This window comes from Maniola jurtina, chromosome 8, assembly GCF_905333055.1.
Source record: "Maniola jurtina chromosome 8, ilManJurt1.1, whole genome shotgun sequence".
NCBI classification, from domain to species: Eukaryota; Metazoa; Arthropoda; class Insecta; order Lepidoptera; family Nymphalidae; genus Maniola; species Maniola jurtina.
In genome coordinates, this window is record NC_060036.1 from 12503626 (window position 1) to 12518591 (window position 14966).

At 35.0% G+C, this 14966-nt stretch overlaps 1 protein-coding gene across 1 annotated transcript in view; it reads left to right on the forward strand.

Annotated features, from left to right (window-relative positions):
- LOC123867745 overlaps nucleotides 1-14658 on the forward strand; it is a 29484-nt gene extending 14826 nt beyond the window's left edge. The window contains exons 4-6 of the mRNA XM_045909972.1: nucleotides 1290-1521; nucleotides 3007-3153; nucleotides 14265-14658. Of these exons, the coding sequence (XP_045765928.1) occupies nucleotides 1290-1521; nucleotides 3007-3153; nucleotides 14265-14323 (438 nt within the window). The 3' untranslated portion in view covers nucleotides 14324-14658. The remainder of the gene's footprint in view (nucleotides 1-1289; nucleotides 1522-3006; nucleotides 3154-14264) is intronic.
- The last annotated feature ends 308 nt before the right edge of the window (nucleotides 14659-14966 follow it).

Here is a 14966-nt window from a genome sequence, read left to right on the forward strand (position 1 = left end):
ATCCAGGATATTATCTATCTCCATTCCAAATTTCAGCTAAATCCGTCCAGTAGTTTTTGCGTGAAGGAGTAACAAACATACACACACACACACACACACACACACACACACATACAAACTTTCGCCTTTATAATATTAGTGTGATATTGTTGAAATACCTGGATTCGTCATCGTCACTAACCATCCATCATCCAGTCATCTAGTCCATCCAGTCATCCAGTTTTAAACATGGGTTTTTGTAGGTATTCCATACGTCACAGTCTTGCGATGCCTGGACGATCCAGTGACTCCTTGCGACTCTTTTTTTATCTTTTGTTCGTGATAGGCTTGCGCTTGACAATAATCATGCTTTAAAAAGCAATGATAAGGTCTAAACAAGGTCGCGCTTGCCTAGAAGATATCTATTCACTCTTGCTTTAAAGGTATTTTAATACTATACATGGTAGGACACAGGGACTCCTGATATCGTCTGTCCATCTAGTGAGTGAGGATCTGCCAATGCCTTGAGACCCCTAACTATCCGTTCTTTGAACTTTGTGCTTCGCCCATTGCCACTTTAGCTTCGTAACCCGCTATGTTGTGTGTTGGTTCATCTAAAGATCTTCTCATTTCTGATTTGTTCGCGTAGAGAAACTCCGAGCATAATCTAACCTAGCGTAGGTACCTGAACTTAGATAATATGTTTATAAGAAATTAGGTAATTCTTTTTAAAGTTACCTACCTACTCGGTGTATTAATACTTTCGCATACCACTAATTAAAGTAATTGGAAGTGCACTGAAGAAACCACATGAATTTAAAGCAGATCGCTCAAAATAGATAAACTAGTTGTGTTAATCTTCGTTGCGTTACTCGTAAGGTTATTACACTCGACTGAAGCTGATCCAGTATCTAGAATCTATTAATTCAAGGCTTTACCACAGTATAACGAGATATCTTACTCTGTGCCTTTACTACAGGCTAAATCTTTTATTCTTATGATTTAATTTTAGATCTAAAAATAAAAAGAAATTCGCACATCAACGCTGGAGCGTTGATGTGCGAATTTCTTTTGAACCCTTGGATCAAGAAAGCTAATCAAAAATCCCACGAGAGCGATGTCAATGGGTGGTGGGTCAAATATTAATTTTAAAAGGATCCTCAAGAAAATCAATTTACTTTTCCTTTCTGACTGAAACATTCCTTGACTACGATTTCATCTACTAGTAAATGATGATGCAGTCTAAGATAGAAGCATGCTAACTTGGAAACTTGGGAGGGGTTATTGATCAAAATTACCAATTTTTACAGCACAGCGAAAAAGTGGACTACTGGGGCTTAAAGAAATCAATCCTGTACACACTTTTCCAAGCCGTGAAAGCCATTACTGGCGGAGTGACCATCCTGAAGGGCCAGCTCATCAAGGGAGGAGGAGCCCTAGCTGCCACATTGGGCAAGGTCATATCCTCGAAGGGAGACGTTGTCAGCAACATCGGGAAGAAGATCGTTAGCTCAGCTGCTTTGAGTCCGAAGAAACCAATTTGTAAGTACATACCCAGAAGTTGTTCATACACATACATGTTCTAAATCATATTGGTACTGATTCTGATAGCAATTAAATTTTAGAGTATTTTCATCTTTTTCTTACCAATGTAATAGGAGAAGGACAGAAAACTTAATTTAAAACTATCAAACCTCATGACTTTAGGTGCCAATCTTGAACACAGTATTTAATTGCGTAGAGCAGCACTAAAATTTAGAATTGATTTTCCGTCCTTTTTTGTAATATTAAAAAGACAAAGATGCAGATATACCCTAAATTTAGTTTAGATATAATATCAGAATCGATGCGTTCATTCATATACTTAGGTAAACTAATCAAGAAAGAAAATTTTAATACAATAGGAGATAAGTTGACAACTCATCTTTTACTGTTTTTCGTTGTGCTTTTTCACCCAAGAAAGTTCCTGAAATAGTAGAATCTACCTTAATTTATGCTGTACCTACCATATTTCTAGAGACTGCAGTAGTATTGAGTTAAGTGCTGAATTATTGATAACTTTAACTAATTTTATTAGTTTAAATATTTTATGTATTTTTTGAATGAGTACGATCTTGGCCGCTTCTGCATTAGGAGTTCACACATATATAACTATGACATTACTATTCACATTACCATCCTTCACAAAACTAAGACATGCACGCTCATGAATTTACTAATCTTGCAACAGCCTGTATTTGACGCGACTTAACAGCTACAATTTATTGCTTTAAAATGTCGGTCTTTATCTAAATCTAAATGTCATCGTTAAAATTTTGTTACTAATTTATGCAAGAGTACTTTGCATATTTATGGTTAAAATTTTATGAGAAGTATTATGTGCGAAATTTCGCATAAGACATAAAATATTAAGTATGAGCTGTGTAACCGATACAAATTGTAAGTATTTAGCTGGAATAAAATACATTCATCGTTTTTTACAGTAGTATGTTATATTGTACAGTCAGCAACAAAGTTGGTTTGCACCCGCCAGTACAAGCGGCTATGGACGGGTGCAAACCTAGCTTTGTTGCTGACTGTGCTGTTACTTTACTACATATTTCATTGTAAAACTCGTCAGGGATATTCGGACGAACTACTTCGTTTTAGTGTGCTCCTTCCTAAGATTATTCTTTATTTCGAACGAAATTTATTTTCCGTGATCGAGATTTTACAAAAGGGTGAAATTTTGTGCTTTCAAAATAATTTCCTTTTGTAAACTATCGAAAAATTTACTTATTGCATTTGCAATTAGTTAATTTGAAAAACAATTTGGTTAATAACTTATTAAAGTTTTTAAAATCCTACATCTATTCATCTCTTCCTATCACAGCTATAATTAGCACAATCACTAAGTCACTTATAATAAGAAGTACTTGACTACTGTGTTTTGATTTCCTTTTACTTCACGGCTTTCTATATAATGCGTTACAGCATAATTAATTAATTGTTTGTGTAACTCTAAAATATTCTCATTATAATTTCCAGCTACAGCGGTATACGGTCCACCTCCCACACACATCGAGTATGGTCCACCGAGCTCGTACGGTGCTACTGCGCCTGCGCATTACGCACACACGGGGCCTTCTGCGCCGACTGGATTCGCTGCACACAAATACCCTTCACAGTTAGATGGTATGATACCTTTTTAACATTCCTAAACCTAAATCGAGTACTTTTTCCTATTAAAATTTGGTTCGGATACAGTCGACCAAGTTCTAATAAGAAAAAAATTCTAATAAGAACAGCGACGCACCGTCTTGCGTTGTGTATATTTACACAATTTCAAGCTATTTTTGACCCCTCGATAACTCAGAAACTATAGAACCTACACATTTACAATTTTGCATATCTATTAAAACCCTAAAGTCTTCTATGATTCTTGAGTTATTAAGGTATGAAAATTAATGATACCCAAAAGATTGGTATAATGATAAGAAAGGGATTCAAAATGGAATCAGACCTTGTAGCCAAAATCTATTTCCATAAGTTTTAATAGTTTTATAACTATGTAATTAAAAAATGGTAACAATGTGTATGATAATTTAGATGTGAAAATAAACTGACAGTTGAGTAAATTTAAAATTTAAATTACCGTGATGATGTATATTCATAGGTAATTAATTATTATTATTATCAAACGCAGTGAAAGTTTGAAAAAGAATAAAATTAAGAAAAATGAGGTCATTAAACGTAGCGAAAGATGTTACAAGGTAGGCATGTCTTCCAAGAAAATAGGTTCAAAATATTTACGAAATTCTGAAGCTTAATAACATTAAACCTTTTCTGTATTCTAATTTACACGGATATACGCTACACTATAAATAATGTGTATAGTGAATTACACAATTTACAATAGATTAAATTATTTAAATATAGAACAAATTCATACTTGCGTAAGATTAGGTTAACGTTAAACAATTCTATTTGTCCGGTTGAATCAAGTTATGTAACTTTAATCTAAACCAAACTGACTTGGACGCACTGGACTTGGTCGTGGGAAACCCGTATTATTATAATGTCTGGGAATGTTTGGATTTGTGCAGATTCATTCAAAATCAGAATCTATTTATTTGTTGCAATAGGTAGAGTAGACACACAGATAATTTAGGTATGTGGGTAGACGAAAATAAGAAGATGCCTACAGTTTGAATAAGTTACACTATTTCATGCCGTTACATACCTACGGCATACGTAATAAAATAACACTAATGTTATAAAGGCGAAAGTTTGTGTGTATGTTGTGTGTGTATGTTTGTTACTCCTTCACGCAAAAACTACAGGACGGATTTGGCTGAAATTTGGAATGGAGATAGATAATATCCTGGCACATAGGCTGCTTTTTACCCCGGAAAATCAAAGAGTTCCCACGGGATTTCGAAAAACCTAAATCCACGCGGGCGAAGTCGCAGGTATCGGCTAGTTACGTATAAGAGTCAGTCGTAGGGTGAAAACTAAGTAATACAAGGTGAAGACTAGTTAATAATCGTTTCAGAACTCATTCATCATTACGAGCATAATATTATCTTCAATAAAGAATTAGTGCTCTAATATCGATGAAACAGCTACTTTGATATGTTCAAAGTCGTAAGCGGACTTGAGTCTTGCAATAAATTCGGATAACGTGGGAACTCTTAATAACAACTTAGTAAACATGCTTACTAATTAAGCCTTGTGTAAGTATTATACCTATTAAAATTAAGGAAAAGAAACGTAAATAAAAATTAAATTCAAATATTTTAACATGATGTAGAACTTAGTTGCTGATTATATTTATATAAGAACATTAATTTTAACCACCTTTCACATGATGTCCGAATAATCTAGGAAGTATCTTTGTTATGTAAACTTTGCATTTTTTTTTTTTAATTATAACTTGAACAGAGACAATTAATATAAAGTAGATAATAATATACTACTGACCTAGAAAAATGTTTCTGAAAATTTACATAAAAAATTTAACAACGAAATTAAACTCATTATAATATTAATAACTAATATTCGTTCAACATAATGTTATTAATATTAGGTACTTATATTCAGCGAAAAAGAATAGGACTATCTTTAAATTTTAGTTGTGATTTTAGTTTAGAGATGTATGCACAATTGAATTAGCAAGGACGGCAGATTTTAGTGAAACTTGTAGGCTTAAAATTATTCAACTCATCGAAATTAAGTTTTTAATGAAAGCAACTTTTTTTTCACTTATACCTATCGCTAATGAATGTGAAATGAAAATGCAGCTGTTAAAAGAACTAGAAAAAGTGTCTGCTGTGAAAGCAAATGCTTATTTAATTGTATTGGTTGAATGTCTTTACTTTCAGAGTATATAGTGATGTCGTCAGTAGTAGATGAAGACGTCATTTCAGAGCCATTCCTCTCGATACCAGAACCTTCGGCGGAGCTTCTGTATCGATATTACGATTTAGTAGATTATCTGTGGTAAGACCTTTGCTTACGGTCCAAATTTTATGTTCTGTGAATTTTGCTTCTCTGGTGCTATAATTTCTGAGATCTTCTTTATACATATTTATATGTACATACCTCATCAATATTGTGTTCATCATTGTAAATTGTACATACGTATTGTATTGTTTTCATGTTTTGATATTTTCAGGGTGTGTTCGATTATATCAATGTACATTATATTTTTAAGAAGTATCCATAAGATACTTTTTGTTGCTGTTCATGCTTGAACTGCTTCTATTTAAGTAATGGATATTTCATCTTTCTCCCTACAAAAGGAAATTATAACTGCAAATTTTACTTACGTTTCTTCTTCTTTAAATAATGACCAAAATCTCTCATTTTTCTAACCATATAAATTCTCACAAACTCAGTTAAGTTAGGTCAGTGGTCAGTTAATTAATTAAACGCTAATTAGTTAATTATTATTAATAGGAAAACATTTTAACCACAAATAGATGGGTTCTCTTAAGTGTTGTATAAATTAACTTCATAAGTTAAATTAACAGTTCTGAACTTCTTGCTGTTCCAAAAACCTTACCTTATTAGCATAATCGTCTACTTTCATTTTTAAACGGAAACTGGTATTCGTGAACGTAACATTTTGTTTGGCGTCAAGTGGCTTCATTTCTTTAAGTTTGTCAAAATTCTGGCAATACAATACCTGTTCGATGATGTAAGATTCCTTTGTTTCGTGTTTCGTGGTCTGCAATCATTCTATTGATATTTTGAGGCTAGCAAATTGTTTGATTAAAGTCATTTACGTGTTCTCTGCTTGTAGGAGTTTAACAGGGCGTTATTCGTACTCTTACCAACTATATACCTTGGCTCTCATATTTTTGGTACTAACCAATCAAACTCAATAAAATTTTGTAGATACGTTTTAAGAGCTTAATTTTATGGTTTTCCAGATTTCCGTTCAAATATTTGATTTTAAAGTTACACAGGCTTAAAATTTACATGCAAATCTTTAAATCTGTGTAACTTTAAAACTAGACATTTTTATGCCAATGTGACAAACCACAGACACATATAATACTTTTTTAGATCATTATCTACAAAATTTCATTGAGTTTGATTGGTTTTATTCAAATGAGAATAAAACTACGTCTATATGGAGCGAGTGACGGAGAAACTACTGTATTTATTCCCTTGATTAAGTGCCTACCTACTAGGTATCATCTTATTGATTAACTATCAAGTCATTCACTTTTTAAATCTAGCATACGTCGTACCATTTTCATAATTACATTATTAACATCAGCTCCATCTAATACATTATTCAATTCATAGATGTAGGTACTTGTATTAAGCCATTAGGGTCGATATTTACATCAATAACATTATATAACTCGATGGAACCCAGAGGTCTAACATGACCTAGATTTATATCATTAATTGAACACCTTCCTCCTTTCACGTCAGAACTAATATCCAGGAAGACCCACAATAGTAGTACAGTAACCGAATCACTTGTGAACCCGGTGGTTTCAGTGAAAGTGAATTATGTCACCGGTCCGGTTCACCCACAATCACAAACAAAGTGAATCAGACGTTAATACACGCACGTAACTGTTTAAAAGGCATTTTAGTTAATTTTTTGGGTTCCGTACCTCAAAAGGAAAAACGGAACCCTTATAGGATCACTTTGTTGTCTGTCTGTCTGTCTGTCTGTGCGTCTGTCGTGTCTGTCAAGAAAACCGATAGGGTACTTCCCGTTGACCTAGAATCATGAAAGGCAGGTCTTATAGCACAAGTAAAGGAATAAATCTGAAAACCGTGACTTTGTAGTTACATCATTAAAAAAATCAAAATGTGTTTAAATTCTCAAAGTAAGGTAACTACTAACTATACCAAGTGGGGTATCATATGAAAGGGCTTTACCTGTACATTTTAAAACAGATTTTTATTTATTTTTATGCAAGTTTTATGCATAAAAGTTTTTGATTTACCGTGCAAAATGTTGAAAAAAATACCCGAGTACGGAACCCTCAGTGCACGAATTCGACTCGCACTTGGCCGGCTTTTATTTTATTAAGCACAAAATAGGTCGCGAGTCGAGACATTGCAATTTCAGGAGTAATATTTAAAGACATGAAGACTATTCCTACACCTTCTCGTTTTCATAAAATGCCAATCTGTAAAACAATCCTGGAAAGGATATCAGTTATTATATCAAGTATTAGTATGTCAAGTATTAAGTCAAAAGTTGAAAACTCCTATAAGTTCATCCACTATGAATAAAAGTTTAGAACATGAATATCATCATCTTAATTAGTTTTAAACAGTGAGTCTACACTTATGAAAAGAAAGGTTTCTACACAATATCGTGGGACCATGTGCACATTTTAATACCGCCATGACACGTTGGTATAAAAGGGTATCTACGAGTAATAGTCAAATCCGAACCCAATAAATATAAGGTGAAAATTTTTGGCTGACCATCGAAAGTTAATGCAGAAATTATTAACAGACATGACGAGCCTAATTATAAACATTTAGGTAGTACACGTCATTTAATTACTAAAGTATGAATAGACCCTTAAAATAGATGTTATTAAAATTATACAAAAGAAATACCTAGTTGCTACAATATTTAAACGCTTAGGGACAACGTTACGAGTTATGAAACTGAAGTTAATTGGCGTGGACCATCACAGTTAGGTACCAGAGTTACGCGTTTAATGTTAAGACCTATCTGTTTGCCTATCTCTTTAAAGACCTACCTTCCTTATCTTATGTAATGCTGTCATGCCAACAAATATAATATGTAACATATTTCCCTGATTTCAACAACAGGGTCCACTTCTGTAACATTGTTGGTTTGTGCAAATTAGCTGAATCCTTTCACCAAAGCCTCGATAGCTCAACGGTTGAGGAGCGGGCTGAATTCCAAAAGGTCGGCGGTTCAAACCCCACCCGTTGCACTATTGTCGTACCCACTCCTGGCACAAGCTTTACGCTTAATTGGAGGGGAAAGGGGAGTATTAGTCATGATTAGCATGGCTAATATTCTTTTTTTTCTAAAAAAAAAAGGTTGTCTGTTGCTTTATCAATGATTACAGTAGTTTTCTTCTGTTTTTTGGCTCCCCTTGCAAAATTTTATTTCGTGAAATTATACAGTTTTGTTCGCCAGCTGTTAACTTTAACGCCTTCATCGTGACTCTGTAGAACAATTATTTTCTTTGAAAAGGTCAACCACACAGTTTTATCAACAATTATAGCATGCGTAAGTATTACAAAATCCCATATGGAAATTTTGTTATGGCATAACCTTTTAAGTTTTGCGAATTGATACTGCGGCGAATTTGTACTCGTTTTCACAGGACATTACGTATGTTAACAACCTGTTATTGTATAACAAGGGTTTTTACGTGTTGTAAGTTCAAGTTTCTAGTCAAAATCCGGCCAAGTGCGAGTCGGATTCGCACACAGAAGGTTCTGTACCATCGTAAATACAAGAATTAATTTAATTTGTTTGCCATGTAAACACAAATTCACGGTTTTTGGGTTTTTTGCTTTACTTGTACTATAAAACATGCTACCTGCTGAATTTTATGATTCTAGGTAAACGAGAAGTACTTTATATGTCCGGTTTCCCTTTACGGGTCTAGACAGTCAGATAGACAGACAAACAGGCGGACGTCTGTTCCTCACGATGTTAACCTTGAACATTAAAACAAGTGATAGGGTATTTAATTGCTTAAAACGCACATAGCTCCGATAAATTAGAAGGCTGCAAAGTCTTCAGTCGTTTTATTTCAGGGCTTTTTAAGGATTGATATTAATTTGATATTAACAGCACGTCGTTTTTAGAACTTAAAACTTTAACTACTGTAGTCTTGCGATTGATTGCAGTCACTCCAAACATTAGGAGATGATGCTGACTAGGGTGGAGTGCTTAGAAGGTGCCTATTCATTATTCTTTTGAAGATAATAATATATGAAATTACGTATAGGTCGCTATTTACTTAAATACTTTCTCTTAATAGCTTCTCGGCGATTCGTTTCACTAAAAACCTACATTGTAGTATTATTTAATCTCGGACAAAGATTACGTCACTGATAGTGACTGACATTGCCTATATAAATATTTATATCTGCACCAATAACCCACAAAATTCTGTTACGTATCGAATAAAATTATAGGCAGGTGAGGCTGGTAGGTTTGAAATTGTGCCGAGTGACTCGGTCCAGTGGGTCGATGGACGCGTGTTTTGAAAAGCAGTTAACCGCTAGGACCGCCTTGCGTAACACCTTATTGGTCGGAAGAATTTTGTGAAAGGTGCATGAGACATCACTCTTTTAATGCCTTAACCATATCTTTATCGCGAAACCACTGACGCTTCGTTAAAACTTAGGTTGAAATCTATAGAGCGCACTTTGACTTAAGTTTCAGTTAAAATGAGACGGATTTATGTCAGCGGCATAACGCTGTCTCGTTTTAACAGTGTCTGAAGTCTGAGAAAAATCAAAGTGCGCTCTATAGTCTCTGCCTTATAGATGAGCCGTGTTGAACCGCTTTTCTAATACATTAGGTTGACGCCAGGTTGAGGTGAGGTGACAAGCGATACGGTGATGACCTTTAGGTGTAAAACCTAACCTATCCATAAGTGACTACCTAATATCTATACTAATAGATAAATTGAAATGCCTGTCTGTTTGAATGGGCTAATCTTCGGAATGGCTAAACCTATTTTGACGGGACTTTCACAGATAAGTAGAGGATTAACCAAGGAGTAACATAGGCTATATTTTTAACCGACTTCAATAAATGGAGGAGTTGTGTTTTTCTACCTATGCACTGATATCTCCGAGATTTCTGAACCGATTTGCGTAATTTATTTTAATCGATAGAGGAACATTGCGACATTGTTCCATAAAAAAATTGGATCCAACTCCTCAATCCTGATACTGCAGGGGATTTGACCAATCCACGCGGGCGAAGCTGCGGGCATCATCTAGTCATACTAATATTATAAAGGTGAAAGTTTGTGTGTATGTGTATGTGTGTGTGTGTTTGTTACTTCTTCACGCAAAATCCACCAGACGGATTGGGCTGAAATTCGGAATGGAGATAGATAATATTCTGGATTAGCACATAGGCTACTTTTTATCCCGGAAAATCAAAGAGTTCCCACGGGATTTTGAAAAACCTAAATCCACGCGGATGAAGTCGCGGGCGTCAGCTAGTCATAAATAAATAAGTGAGTGTGTATGTCAGTAATTTTCACAGCCCATCTGCTTAGCCAATTTTGACGAAAGATTTTTATCCCGGAATATGGACGAGTTCCCAGGGGTGCTGGGATTTTAATTAACATAAATCGACGAGGTCATGGGCATCACCTTAGAATAATAACGCCGTCTAGTAAATAATAATAAATAAGTCATCAATTGTACTAAGGATATTTTTTTTTATTAAAGAAACGTAGCACACTTACGAATGTTTGGATAAAATTGTATCTAGTATGTTAAGTTTTATGCTTATTTCGACGATTGACATAATTATTTTTCATTGTTCATTATCACTTATTGTTAATGCAATAAGCGCTTTATTATCATGCACATTGTTACCATTGTTTTTAAATTATTGCAATTAAGAAAGTAATCTACTTGTGGTTTTTATCCAAGCTACATTTTCCATAAAATCATGACTAAGGCTAGATCATATCTTACCTATTGTTTGTGTTTTAAATGCTTTAGGCTGACTCATTTCATAAGACTGACCGAATTACATTATAGGTACGTCAGAATTTTCATAACATTTTGCAAACCTACCAGCTTATTTTGATCAGATCTTATTGCCAGTAATAGCACATAATTACATAGAATTTAACTCATTAGCACAGCGATGGACCTAAATTTAATGTTCATAAATAAACATCATATTTATTGCATTAGAAAGTTCTTCATAAATATTTTGCATCATGATGTAACCTACTAGTGCATATACTGACCATCGACGTAACTTGTAACGTTGACTGACATTTCTCTGAGACAGGGAGGGGCAAACTGAATGGCTTGCACGCTGGGCTGGTGATATTGACGCCTGTGGGAGACGTTGCACCCAGCGAGAGTCACCACCACCCAACACATCAAGGATACACGCCACTGGAACCACCACCTTCGATACTAAATACAGTATTTACTGCAGTCAAAGACGTATTTTCCTCCGCCGCGCCAATCCATGCAGATGAGACAGCTGTGATCGACCAAATGCCTCCTCCACCCCAACCGTTCCCACCTTTCAAACCCATGTCCTGGGGAGCTGTGAACTCTTACGGAGAACCAGCTATGGCAGACAGTTACACGGATTACGACCCGAGAAACACATATTCATATGACCACGCGTCGTCCAAACATTCCGTTGTCCCAACTTCCCACAAACGTGAAGGACTAACGTCAGCTAAGATCCAAAAAATTCACGCTAACATAGCAAAAGTTAACGCATACTTAAATGAAAACCAAAGATCATCAGAAGAACATCCGAGATTCAATAGCCAATATGCAGAAATGCTGAAGAAAGGCGTTATATCTCTACTGCCAACACCAGTGGTCAGTGATAATGAGATTGGTGTACTTCCCGCTGAACTACTACCAGATCCACTGACGACTACAAGTACGACTACGATTAGAACGACTTCAACGACGACTACGATAGCCACACCAAAGAATACGACGGAAAATACAGAAAACAATAGGCGAAAAAAGGAAGTCAAATTCATTCTGCGAGGCAACAGAATTGTTCAAGTTTGACTTTGACTGTTGACTGACTAAAGAGGTATGTTGACTTGAGACTTGACAGACTCAGCCAGAAATTGCTGTAATCTATCCACGAAAAGAAGTTAGTAAGTATAGGACTCCTCTGTTACGTAATCCCATCCAAATGACGAAGACAACAAGTGTAAATTAAAAATTTATAACACCCCCACAAGTGAAGGTTACAGTAACTAGACTTTTCTAGTTACTGTTACCTTCAATCAATCAATTGTATACAACGTTGCATTATACAAGTGTAAATTAAAAATTATAACACCCCCGACAAGTGAAGGTTACAGGAACTAGAAAAGAGCTGATAACTTTCAAACGGCTGAACCGATTTTCTTGGATTATAGCTAAGAACACTCTCGATCAAGCCACCTTTCAAACAAAAAACTAAATTAAAATCGGTTCATTAGTTTAGGAGCTACGATGCCACAGACAGATACACAGATACACACGTCAAACTTATAACACCCCTCTTTTTGGGTCGGGGGTTAAAAATCTCAGTGAACATTAACCATTTTGAGCTACTAACTCATTACAAACGGATCTACGTTATCGAATTGAAATTCGAATGTATTTGAAAACATTTTCGAATTGAATTCCGAATGTTTTTTGTTTGTAATTGGTTGGTAGGTACTCAAAATGGTTAACGCCCACTAAGATTTTCGTCTCTCTCATTTGTATGAGATTTCGTAACAGAGAGAGCCTCATACTAACTTCTTTCCGTGGATAGAGTATAATAACAATGAACTCATTTAATTGAAACCGATAAATTGTAAGTACCTAATTGACTGTACATAATTGAATGTGACACTAACTGCATTTTAACACGACTTTAAATGACTATTACACGACTTATTACAATTACCACAATTACTACAAAAAACTAATCATTATTTATTACAATTTGGTATTATAATAATTTTTATGTCGGTAACAACAGTTTAGCGTTCGCTAAAGTGTGCTAAATTATAATATAAGTATGTAGGTATCTATTTATAATGCATTTAAGGCTGGGACACACCAAGCGCGTATGCAGCACGTAAGCGTAGACGTAGCGCGTACCATGACGTTGTAATGTATGGAACTGTATGAGATATGGCATACCGCTTGCGTGACGTGAACATTCGCGTAGACGTAATGCGTGCTGTCATGTCTATGGATTCACGCGCGTCACTACGCGCGTGGTCACGTGTACGTGCTGCATACGCGTTTGGTGTGTCCCAGCTCTTAATGTTGACACTTCTTGTAAATAATGTATATCAATGATTGAGAGAAGACGACGAATAAGATTTAAATTCTGCAAGCAAATTTTTTTCACATTCACCATAATAGTATTATGTATTTATTCATAATGTTATATAGGAAAGCTTATATTTTTAAAAGTACTACTAGTTGTACAATAAATATTTTTTTTAAATTCTACATAGTGTACTTAATAGTTGTTATACATGTTGTAAAAAGAAAAAATGTTACTGTTAGTCTTTATTTAAGTATGTTTTTTTTTAAAAAGAACTAAAATTACGATTATAGGTATACATAATTATTGTAAATGCTGTACAAAAAAGAACCCTTTTTAACTATAGCCATTATCACAGAATTTTAAATAAAGTAGTAGAAATTGTGCTGTCTTTAACGGGCAGGTGTAGCTTCTTTTTAACCAACTTCAAAAAAAGGTTCTCAATTCGTCGAAAACTTTTTTTTTTTAGTTCAAAAGCACACTTGTACCTAAAAAGAAACATAAATTGAAACTGTACAATAACTGAACAGAAGTCCGTAAAACTTTTCATAGTAACTACTATGATTTTGTGGTTAAAAAATTTGATTCTCAAAAGAAATTATACAAATTTCACTTCATGAGAAATTATAGTAACAAAATTAAGGTAATTACACCTTTTTACAAGACATCATTTTTGATACTTGTTGTAAATTTTGTGATGGCTATAATAATATTATATAATTATATTACTATAAAGGCAATATGAGATGCTAATAGTCATTATTTCTATTTCCAGAGGTTCCTTTCTACGGCGCCGCGATCAACGCTGAACAATTGCAACACTACCCGGTGTAGTCGTGTAAATAGGCTTTAATTTATTACTCATAGGACTCCCACAGACTACAGACTAGCTTTAGTAGTTTATTATGGTACCGCCAGATGCTTGTGACATACAGTAAGCATCAGCAAACACCACCTATGTCTTGCCTGCCAATCGGATCACTCCCAAGCATTGGCAAGCATACGCAAATACCCGTCCACACGCATGCTGTTTGCTGTTTGCCGCCGGCATCTGGCACTAGAATAGCGTTGTCGTCAAATAGCGGCTATTCAATAGGATCGAATGACGTTACTGAAACTGTTATAACTCAAAATTTAAAAACCCCCGACACAAAAACCTCTACAAGAAAACTAGAAAAGAGCTGATAACTTTCAAACGGCTGAACCGATTTTCTTCAATTATAGCTAAGAACACTCTCGATCAAGCCACCTTTCAAACAAAAACAAACTAAATTAAAATCGGTTCATTCGTTTAGGAGCTATGATGCCACAGACAGATACACACGTCAAACACGTCACCCCTCTTTTTGGGTCGGGGGTTAAAAACGTTGTCTATTGAAACTACATAGCAAGCTTTAAGTTTTATAACTCCGCCGCTCCACCACTACGGAACGAGCTTTTGAACTTTTGACAAAATTAAATTGGCTGACAGGTATTA